We start from the raw sequence: 12,057 nt of genomic DNA, 5'->3' as shown, positions 1-12,057 counted from the left end.
GAGAAGATTGCATCCAAGGTTATTGCTTGATCGTACGTAGCCGTCAAGTGACCACACTGTTGTCGACGTCAGCTTTATCCGCGATTTTCTCCGGGAATTCCAGACATCTTTGATTGTTTTCTTTTCACACAACATCGCTTGATGCCAAATGTCTTCAAAATCCAGTCAGCCGGAATCTCTTCGACATGGTTACCGAAGTCGCTTTCTCTCCTGTTCGACCCAGCTCTTTTGCCTGATCTCAGGAATACCTCGTCCTAGACTCGGTCCGTAAACTTAAAGCATTTTTGGCTTTTTTCTTTTTTTATCTCTATCGTTTTCGTTAGATACAGCATCTACTCGAGGAAATCCCACGTTCAGTCTAAGGAAGTTACATCGTTTCTGTTGTATTTTGCCCGAAAGCTTCCGTGCCAATAGCAACTCATTCTTCCGTCTAAGTCACCTCGTCTGAGGTATTGAATTAACCTATTTCCGTTTTAGAGGTGATTGCACCGCTTTCAAATCCATCGCTTCCTGAAATCGTCCTTGAATCGCCCCTTTTTTCGGTCAGTTCCACGGGCACTGTCACCTCAAAATGACAGGAACCTGATCATTGAGCGTTGTTCTTCAGTACCAAACGATCTCTTTGCTTCCGGGCTTACTATTCTTTGGTGATAGCCATAGACTTGACTCGTTTCCCGAATTTCGCCAGCCGATGATGATGATGTATAACGTAGACCATTCAGACTTTTTGACCAGACAGGCTAAAGGAACGGTAGATGCTGCGTAAATAGGTAGCGTCGAGTAGAAGCCTCATCGCGTGTCGAAGTTAAAAGCGACCCATCTCGTCTTAACAGAACGCTAAGGTCAAGTGGAAATCGTTCGAACTAGTATACTTTGTGATGCGTCACAAAAAAATGTATGGGAGGTTAAAAAAAATTGGAGGAATCGGGACAACTTTTAACACGAACACAACACCCGTTATCATATCATTATGGGAAAAAAAAGGAAGTACCTTCGTTGTTATCTAGATACTTGGCTCAATAGAGAGAGAGAGAGAGAGAGCGCGAGAGAGAGAGAGTCTAGAAGGAGCGGTGGCACTAGCTAATAAGTAGTTTACCGTAACTGAACCTCAACTGGGTTAAGCCCACACACTAGAATATGAATGTCGAATTCTGCCTGCCCCAAAAGCGGGCTTTACTAAAGAGCCGTTCTGCGTATTTAACTTCAATCTAATATCCGTGATCTACATTTAAAAGCTTTTTTCTTGCTGAACAAATTTTCTCGAGCAGGCGACATATAAACTTGGGGCCGTCTGTTCTATTTTTGGCTGACCCTTTTACGGCTTTGACTGACGGACATTAAGTGAACAAATATCACCTAAAATATAAGCAGTTAAATTTATAGAGATCACGTAAGTACATATATGAGTAGATAATTAATAACAACGACAACAAATAGGGCCCGTTATTTTTCGGTTGGGTGATAAGGATTAAGAGCTACTCGGTGGCCACGATAGGAAAGAAAGCCAGTAATCTTTGCAAGGCAGAAAGCATTTTCCCTAGCATTCCCGTAGAAGAAAATCCTCGACACTAGAAACAGCGATATCTTCAACAAACCCGGCCTCAACCCGGCTGGTGAAGATATCTGTTGTGAACCACAGCAAAGCTCCGTTCCGAAAACATAACGTTACAGAATTCCATAGTGCAAGAGTCGGACGCTAGTTTGACATTGATGTAATTTAAAAAGATCGTCACTAATCAGTGACGGTCGCAGGTGTCATTAAAAATGGTTTATGGCTATCACTTATGAATATTAGCGAGTATCAGCTTTTCAAACGACTTTTTACAAATGTCGAGACTAAGCTATTACATAGTATTTGGCAACTCTTTACAGGTCTGGAGTAGACAGACGAACATGGTGATAGAGGACCGTAAATACTGATAAAAATTACGAACGAATACCCATGAAGCAAGCAAGCAAGCTGGAGTATGTCTAGACGCTAACTAAATAACCGAAATGAATCTTTCTTAAGCAAATTTTACTTGAACACTTCGTGAAGAAAGTATTTCAAATGAGTCATGCACGATTATGGATATCTCAATTTTGGTAAATCAATATTAGATTTACTATTGTGAATATTATAAGGTAACAACACACCAATTTACTATCCTTGGTAATAGCAGTTCCATAATTAATAATAAGGCTTGGAAAGCTTCGTAGACCTAATATTGACCTGATTAAGACCTAATTAGTAAACTGGAGCGACAGAGTAACAGGACTAACAGGACGTTTAATAATAATTGCGGCAATAATATTCATGAGTAGGCTACTCTGTACTTACGTCTAACGATATGCCCAAAACACACTCAGGATGCCTACATCTGATCCGTATTTTGTTCAAAATTGTATCTGGGGCAAAAACATCTAAAGGTTAATAAGGTGCTATCTAAACATTTGTCTAAAAGGATGCGCTTCTGTTTCCTTGGCAGAAGCGTCACATATTGTCAAACAAAACATATAATAAAAAATAGGATAAGCAAATTAATGGCCTATAGATATTGAGTAACAAACGGTGTTCATGCGTAGGTTCCTGCTCAACTTTAGTCGATGGTGCCTGATCGCTGCCATTTTGTCAACTAATTGCCATGTGGCCAAAAAAAAGGGGAATGTCTACTCAGTAACAAACACTTTAAGCAATAGCCTTTACGCTCAGGAAGGATTCAATAAAATGTCATGAATTGGTATATCTAGCCAAGCTTGTCAACCAGCGTCACGGATCGCGCACTAGCAACGAACGCTAGAGATACCCAAGCGTTCTGTCGGCGGTACCGGTTTGTTGTGACACAGGGCTGAGAACCGGCAAGGATTCCGCACACGTACTGGAGGGAAAGGAGGCTAAAAGACAACCATTCCCTCGCCCGATAGGAACTCGCATAGCCCACCCTCTCCGCGTGGCCAGAAAACGATCAGATCACAACATACGGCTCAGATGTAGTTTCGAATGAGCCATCGAGGGGGTTTGTGCTGTCGCTACCGGCGTTGTTTCGCTTGAGCGCGCAGTGCCTTTACTCAGTCGTTCCACCCAGGACAGCAGAGGTACAGCCGTTCTTTCCCAGTTATGGCAAACTCATAGGAAAATATTATTCTCAAAGAGTTTTACATGAAGCACTCGGCAAGTGTCAATTAGAGGGGTGGGTTAAACTTTGTTTGATTAAATTGCATGTCAAGGAGTATGCTAATATTTTGTTCATCTTGAATTCAAAGACCGGTCCGATGCTTTTATGGGCTCTGAAACTTGTTGACCAATTTTGGAGAACGTCGGAGAAGATATTTCACGACTTCCTAGAGGGCGTGGTTGGGCCAATGTGAACGCGCAGTAATTTAGAACCCCTGGCCACCAGTGTATAGCGACGCGACACACGAAAGTTCAGTAGAATACGCTTTGCCCTTCAAGATCTTACACGTACTGGCGACGCTTCGCCGCTATAAACTAAAACAGTTTACCCGAGAACAAAAGTAGCTGCTCGTGTACGTAAAATAATAGTGGCATGTTGCGCGCGGAGCAGCAAGCGGTACTTTAGTCGACAGACGGACTCAGTTCCTGATACAGGATGCGATAAGAAGCTGCTCTTATTATTCACTGCGTCGCTGACCAAAAACTAAAAAAAAAACCATGTGAAAATTCTTAAACAATAGTGAATGCTTATTGGATACGGGTTGCGGATGCGGTGCGCTAGAATTGGGAGTGGTGCAATCAAGTACGGAAGGCTTTACGGGAATCGAAAAACTTTGTGCGTGAACCCAAGGTACCCAATTTCCGGCAGCGATCGGTGGGAGTAACGGACGCTCGATACGAACCGCATTGGGCAGGTAGATCAGGTGTAACGAAAAAAAGATGTACTTTGTAAGGCCTCGCCGGCGCAGGTGGAGTTTCCATCTGTGGTTTGCACTCAGTGTTTTGCTCTGTTCTACAGAAGCGACCGTGGCCTCGAAGACAGGTGAGCCTAAAAAATGTTACACTCGCCTGGTATCAGATCATCTCAAAGGCAACTTCGTTTGATTGAAATGCGTATTTGATACATGACAATATTTGGTCCAGGCTTAGAAACTTGAAGCCGATAGAACGTGTGTTTTTAAAATATTTTCATATGTAGTGCAGTGGATCTCGCTAGAAATCTAGTACGGTGCTTTACATAGATTACACTGCGTGAATTAGTTGAAATCGGGTAAACCATTTGCTTGTTGTTAGTACGTTTGTTAACAGTATTTACGCGTACGGGTTTGTCGGCACCAGTTATTTTAGCCAGAATATTCATTTCTATTGAGAAGGGCGAGGCAAAGTGAAATGTTTACGAGACGTGACTTAATAAGCAGCGTCGATAGCTCGCGTGGCTATGTTTATTCAGCGATATCGTGCTTTGCCTCCGTGTCACGTGTTTATAGGGTAAATATTCTCGTAGGATCAGTGAGTGGTAACTTAGCGATGTGGTCCTCGTAAAACGATATACCTCCTTCTCTCTTAATAGGCTTGTCGAATGGGTGTAACTAGAGTTACTTATTAAAACAACAACAATAAATAGGACTATGCAAGGTCGTATTGTCCTAGCTTTTTTGCTGCTTAACTTAGGAACTGAAACCTAAAAAATATCCACGACAGTTGATGATGTTCCTTGACACTCGAAAAAATAGTATTGACCCTGGTAGAAAATATATTTCTTGCCATGATTGCGAGTCATGCAAAATTATGATCTTGCTTAATATATTCGTTGTTGCTATATACTAAACGTGCTACAATTTAAAAAAAAAAAAACAATTCAACAAAGTTAGCTACGACTCGAGTGAATCAGGATCCTTGTTAGTTAGTTTTGTTTGACCTTTATGTGCATGTGTCCCTCTACCTGCATATCGCCCTCTGGACCTTATTACGAAACATATCGCTGCCTTCCTTTAGGCCCGCGTATTGGGCTTTACTGATTTCGACATAAGCTGAACCGTGTCACAAGTTTAGGACGCGTGGTCATCGAAAATTTGGCGGCTTTCATGCCTATGCCCCCAGTGACAAGTGTAGAGACCACTAGCCCAAGTTTCAATGCGGAATATATGAGCTGAAATAAAATCACTGCGAAGACGATTTCTAGTACTTCGTCCGTGCCCCTAACATTTTTGAAAATTTTTTTAACTTACTATGTGCAAAAGATACAACAGTTTGGTTCAGCAGCCGTACCAGTCAGATTCCTAACACAATCCAGTGGCTAAGATAAATAGTTATATTTTAATTTTTTGGCATTACCAAAAAGTACGTATGACCCCAAGCATCTTCAAAAGTGGGCACTCCATGGGCATGCCATTATTGCTGTCGTGCAGTTCCTGCTTCACCGTTGTCGCACAGGTGGCGACCTTTAGGCTCGTCTAAATGCCATCCCCGATGATAGCATCGCTGGCTTTGCGTTTCTTCAACCAATTCTTCACACATTTTAGCTGACGCTAGGACCAGTCGAGTCGACACTGACTGATGTTGCTGCACGCAGCTAGCGTCCGTCGAGTGTATTAATGCGAAAAAAATTAAATTACAGGATATCATTATCGAAGTTCTCCATATTGCCTCACCGTAAAGTCGCATTTGATATCTGCGAGCAGTATTACGCTACTGCTTTAAATACATCCGGCATTTCGCGGTCGTAGACGCTAGGAGTCAAGCTGTTAGGGTTTTCCAAATACATAATTGAGAGCCAACATGACGAAGCATGACCTATAGTCTAGTGCTATAATTTCTCCCATTTTAATTAACGCTGGATGAGCCTTGAGAAATATCAGAAGGCGGAGGGACAAGCCTATGGTTACATAACTATCGACTCCGACACGCATTATGCACCTGAATAAATAGTGGTAGATATAATCGGCCTGGCGAGGCTCTACACACAAGGCATTAAAGAAGGATTTGTCCTTTCTATCCTCTGTTTTTTTTCCGAGTACCCATTGTCTTACACAATATTCCTAGCGCACGGATGTTTCCTTATGAGTCCGTTCCTCACCATGCAGCTCGTGTGAATTTGCTCAGAGGTCATGAACGGTGGACGACACCGACCCTCATAGGGTGTTCTTCAGCGATACGCTATTTGCAGTCAACCGCAGTTCGACGCCCTTTGCCCGCCGAAGGCTAGAACGTCACCACTGCATCGCGTTGCACAGTATGATACTCGAACATGCGAGTAGCACAGGCGATAGCAATCGGCCTATCAGCAGCGGGGCGGGAGGGGAATGAGGGCAGAAAAATAAAGAAACTGCGTAAGAAGCAACTTCATCTTGGTCTCTTTTCATCTAGCTACGTCTGTAGGCCATTGCCTGGGTTACTCTTCCCTCTTCTTTGATATTTTTGCTGTCCAGAGCAACGACTGCTCGTCCCCGGATGGCGCGAAAGGCTATGGCGGCGTCGCGCCGTTCCCACAAAGACAACAGCAAGGCACAGAACGCCGAGTACTCTCACTAACAACGACGGCTTTTCACAGAGATAAAGAGAAGACCAAAGAAACATTGGGCGCCAGTCGTTACCGGTGTTGTTCTTAGTGGTCTAAGCGGACAGGATCTTAAAAGCCTGCAGCAGAAAGACACACAACTGCCAAGTGACGACTTTGAGCTTCGTCTGGCCAGTTTCTCTTGCCGATGCATTGCTCTGTAGCTTTCTAGTCCCCGTCCTAAGTGGTCTGCTCAGCCGCTAGCGGTAGTGGCACTTTTTCTCTCTACAAATTCTACGGCCAAACCGCGCGAAGGCTGTCATCTGGAAGCCTGTCCTGAAACGTTTGTCCTATTGCTGCTGATGGCGTTGTCGTTGCGTGTTCTGTCAGTCTGTCTTGCTGTTGTTGTAGTGGTCCTAGAACATACTCATCCGTTTGCTTTCTAACCATCTCGTCTGTTAAGCCTTTAGCGCAAGCGAGCTGCTCGCGCTTCTAACTCGTATCCATAGTCTCAAAAGTAAATTTCCATGTTTCAGCTGAGGTTATCTTCAGGGTCCACAGGAGACCAGTGTTAGAAAATTAATAAATACTGGTCAATATTTTTTTGACATCCTGATCTTGAGTAATTCCATTGGCCATGTTGAAACTGAGTTGATTGACAAAGCATAATCTTCCAGCAAAGCCAAACGGTTTTCAATGACAAATCGCGCCCGCGCACTGCCGTGATAGTCTCTGCAAACAACATAAGCTTACGCAAAAAAAACCAATGTGAATTATATAGCAGATTCATAGAAGAATCAGATGATGTGGCCAGGCTGTATACTCTATAAGCAGAATATATATCTATGGATCGTAAAGTTCCTATGACCATTGTAATAATTAACGTATCGAAATCGTCATTAATATTCGTAAGATTTGACTACTTTTAAAATTAAGCAGACGGTATGAACAACGTACTTCCTCAATATATTTGCCGCACGATAAACAGCCGACAAAAAATAGATCAATTGCATGATATATGAAATCAAAATAAATCCTATATTATTTTCCCACTCATATGATTCACAGTCAACAATTAAGTACTGCACATGTATTTCTCTGAGAACCAATTCCAGCGGTGGTGGCTATCCATCCTGTAGACACTGGGTCGGCGAGACGCCGTATCTCTAACTGCTTTCTCACAAGCGGGATTCGGCGCTTCGGAAACAATTGCTGACCATATGCGAATCATAGGCCTGCGGCCTGTAGAAAGCGTTACCAGACCACAGGATATAGAACGTATTGTTTTTCAGGGCGTTGATCAAGGCTCAGGGTATTGCGCATGCAGCATATTGAAAAAAAAAAGTTCAATCGTTTGTTTTCCGATTATCGCATCGAAGGCGACAGAAGCGAGCATAATTTTCAGAGAACGGATGATATATCGAAAAGAATATTCCCAAGAGTCGGTGCCGTGGCACCGTCAAAAATGGCACACAGTACCTCAGCAGCATTAACTCCTACATAAGAAAGCAAGAGAGAAACAGATGGCCACGAGTCATCATGTTCGATGCGTCATTGTTTGAGTTACTTAACAAAAAGGTTTAAGTAGACCATGTCATTTACTTGCATTATGCAACCTTTTGATTTCAAATTTCCGCGCCATTTTCGAATGCTATTTCTGCTACAGAACCAACTTCTTTTGGCCGAAAAAAAAAGGGATCCTTGGTACAGTAAGAACAATACTCAGCCCAATCTAGATTTTTTCGTTGCTCGATTATCTCGTTGCTTATTGTGGCGGTCAGGCTATGAAGGTGGTCAGACTATGGCAACATATGAAGATGTTCTAAATAAATACACACGACATAGAAAATGTATGTTTATTCAACTCCGTGCACACTAATGACAATGCCAGTTGACAACGGATCACTTGATCTCAAGTACCTCGAATAATTGTGAAACTATCTCTCATGCAAGAGCCGGCTGATCCTAAGTACCACCGTGTCCCTGTGATAGCCATCATGGTAAATCAGCAATTAGAGCAAGGAAGATCCTGTGCTAAACAAAAGAACTCTTTATTCGTTTGGGAAGTTTCATTAGTCCTGGTTAGTCGATTGCAGCTGAAATCCACCGTCAACAATTTAGGGGGAGAAGGTGAAAAGGCACCTCCTCCAGCGATTATGACTGGAGTCAATTAAATTCCAAAATTATTTTAAAATTGTCTCTATTTAATAATGTGCTCTAGATTTTTGCAGCGGCCGAACAGGCCAGTCATTGAGAATCATAGCTAATGATAGAGCGATTGTCAATAAATGAACCATGCCTGTAAAGAAGTTTGAAAATTCTAAGTTTCAGCTTCTCGTATCTCATACGAAACAATCTAATCCTATATTCTTTGTAGCATTATAATAGTTGCAGGAGATATTTAGCCGCAATCACTTATTGCCATAGAAGGCAAATTCTCCACCTGATTTTGCCAATTACCGCCGACCGTACCTAAGGACGTTAATCCACTTCTTTGCCATTAAGACTTTATACCTAATCGCAGACCTGTTAAGAATACACTATTAATGTGTAGCTATCGTTACGACAGGCCATTGCCCATCGAAGTGGGCCTTTTAAGAGAAACTTTACTAGATTTCAACTAACAGGAAGCCCTGCCGATGTTGGTGCCGCGAGGTTATGCATTGTTGGCACTTTACGCGTCCCATTAGTCTATTCTCACTTACCTAGGGCCATATTCTACTTATACTGCAGACGACATGAATATGTTTGTAACGCATCGGTATTAGTCTGTCACTGCGAGGAAGTCACCCGGAATTGCGTCCTACAGGAGAAAGAAGACGCACACTGCAATTTGTAGTTGGTCTACTAAGAACAGCGCAATGGTGCAGCAGCCGAACTATACAATATGACTACAATAGATAAAGGGTGACAGGTCGAAATGATGATAATTTTTGCCAGATTTTATCTGACTACAGCTAAGCAAGAGGATGTCGATATGACTAAGGAACAGGGTGTCCATTACGAAGTGGAAGGATCAGCGGCGCGGGGGTAATGCAGAGGTGGTTCTCGGGCGTCGAAGAAAAGCTAGACTTCGTTGTCGTATTGGCCATAGATGAAACCATGTCTCACTGCAACCAAAAGGCACACAGTTCTGGTGATGGCGCCCAACAACACATTCCCACCATATCGAACTATGAAGGCCTTGCCCAATTTTTCTCCCTTCCTATCGGCCCTTTCGCCTTGCCTCTTTTCTACAACCCCCCGCTAGTAGCATTGCTGTCATTGAGTGCTACTCCTGTATAATGGTAGAATACGAACAGCTGTGGAACTAAGCTAGCGGGCGATACGTTAGAGTCTAGATAAAGCAGAAGAGGTAAATACAAGTCTGCTGCAGGATCGAAAGCTCACCGGGTCAATATGTCAATACTTTTTCGTGCTATGACTGTAGCAATAGTTCCGAATTATATGTATGTACAACATATCTTCGTAGTGTATGAGCCGCAACGCGTGAGGATAGATGGGCCTTGTCTGATCACTCGGGCCGTAGATATGATACGTTTGAGGGCTAGCTTTTGCGGGGCGGATGGCAGTGCCTTTCTATTATCTAGTAAGTAGTGTTGGTTGGTATGATAAAGTCGATAGTATGAACTGCTCTGGAAACTGTTGTGAGCAGTTATGGATATACGTAATTTTTGAGTTTCTTAAGTTTTAATTTGCCGAAATGACCGCATGTGTCAGCATAATTGTGTTAGATCCTAACAACGCTATTACACTTCAATATGTACGTCGATCTGTTAAAAAGTATTATTAAAATGAAGACCAAGCCTGTCATAAGTGTTTCATAACGATCCATATAAACTGTTTTTTTTTTTGTTTCATTTGCTACTGTGTGGGCTCTTACCGACTAACTGTAGTGAGCTAACAAACTTAGTGTGCTCTAGGGTAATAAATGAATGCTTCAACTCTATGTACTTCTACAGATAGTCATAGCTTTAAGAAATACCCCCCGCTAGCACTTCACCCAATCTTCCCCCAAATAGAAGAAGACGCATTTTTGGCTAGTGAAGCCGACTTGAGTCATCGACGGTAGAAAGATGTCGATGAATCGTTAGATTCTACTCACTTGAACCAATCGTATAATCTAGTTTTCCCGGAGTCAATTTTTTCTCGTCAGCCACTCTCTTTCTTTCTCTCTCTCTCTCTCTCTCTCTCACTCTCTCTACATATATATGTATATATACCATTCGTTTTCCTGCTTTGTCTATCGCTAGCACTAGCCGAGGATATCGCATTCGTTTCCTGCACATATGTCCAGTGCAGAATTCCATCTCAGATCCATAGTTTCAGCACGTGCTCCAAATTACCCCGTGGCGTCACTGTCATTATGGGAAGTACTGGGACCCATAAGCAGTGATAATTCCTGCCGAGCTTCTTTCGATGCTAACATTGAACACCATTTGGTTTCATAGACCCGTCACGCAATTAAGTGAGTGACGAACGACATTGTTATGAATACCAGCAAAAATGAACCCAACGCCTGTGGTGATAGCGATTTCTAAAGCGTGCTTTACGCTACTATACGGCCCACATCGTAAATACACAATCTATCGACCTCGAAATACGGTAAGGCCGTGGGGAGGTGTTTCCTATCAACGCGGCACCGGCGATGATGGTACGAGGTCGATTTGCTAATGGTTGGCGCGGGTCACCTCACGCGTCTACTAAAAATAAGATCAAGTAAAAATAGTAGGTAAAATAAGTAGGATAAAAGTAAAAATAGGAGCTAAAAAAACAATTTATATCAGCAAATTATTGTATTATACTACATCGTGTGAGCAATCTATAACTCAGCCTATGTTCTTCTATGGCCTGTATATCTTAGTGTGTGTCTAACTGACGACTTCGATGCTTGGTATTATCACCACTCGTATCTATCCCTTGTTGTATTTAGCAAAAAACGATAAAAATGTTCACGTACATAGAATATCGAATATTCTAGGCTGCCTACACAAAAGGCTGATGATCGATTTGCTCCTTGACATACTGTGCCGTCCACAACACCGTACCATTATAATTTACCGTAGCAACTATGACAAGAAGAGCTGCAAATTGCTGGTAATTTGTTTCATGTCTTTAGCAGTGTATGATGTATATGTTATATGAAACATGCGGAAAAGAACGATGCCTTAATGCGTCACTATGTATGCGCCGGAATGTATCGGTAGTGATGATGAAATACAGTTTCTCGATGAGAGGACGAAGGACCATCTCGATACGAGCTAGGAGTAGGAATATACGTGGCTGGTTACGGCCTATGCCGTAACGCACAATAAAACATCAAGGGGATTTGCTCATGCGTTGAACAATACCCTAACGATTTTCTTTTGCTTAACGATTAATATGTAACTATGATTCCCAATAGTTATATGGGTTCGGTATGTTAAACGATTGCCTGAAATCGATAAGGAATAAGCCCTTATAAAGCCTCCGCCAATAGTACGTGTATAGCGTACGCTGCTCAAATCTACGAGGGCCTTTTGGCTTATAGAGTTTAAGAACTAGTTCCTTTTCGCACAATACGACTCAGCGTAGAGATAGATATCTAAGAGATTTACAAGAGTTGCTATAAAAGTCGCGCCATGCC

At 42.5% G+C, this 12,057-nt stretch overlaps 1 protein-coding gene across 6 annotated transcripts in view; it reads left to right on the top strand.

Moving 5' to 3' along the window:
• Positions 1–12,057, top strand: part of LOC111259518 (uncharacterized) — a 46,713-nt gene that overhangs the window by 6,664 nt on the left and 27,992 nt on the right. For 4 of the 6 annotated variants that reach the window (XM_086967930.1, XM_022831594.2, XM_022831600.2 and 1 more), the window contains exon 1: positions 2,979–3,977. The exons of 1 other annotated variant lie outside the window; for it this stretch is intronic. In XM_086967930.1, coding sequence (XP_086824056.1) covers positions 3,875–3,977 — 103 coding nt within the window. In that variant the 5' untranslated portion in view covers positions 2,979–3,874. Of the gene's footprint in view, positions 1–2,978; positions 3,978–12,057 lie in introns of those variants that run through there. One more of the 6 variants, XM_022831590.2, reaches the window with a different exon arrangement.

This window comes from Varroa jacobsoni, unplaced genomic scaffold (assembly GCF_002532875.2).
Source record: "Varroa jacobsoni isolate VJ856 unplaced genomic scaffold, vjacob_1.0 scaffold_341, whole genome shotgun sequence".
In the NCBI taxonomy this organism is placed as follows: Eukaryota; Metazoa; Arthropoda; class Arachnida; order Mesostigmata; family Varroidae; genus Varroa; species Varroa jacobsoni.
This window is presented reverse-complemented; position numbering and strand designations above follow the sequence as displayed.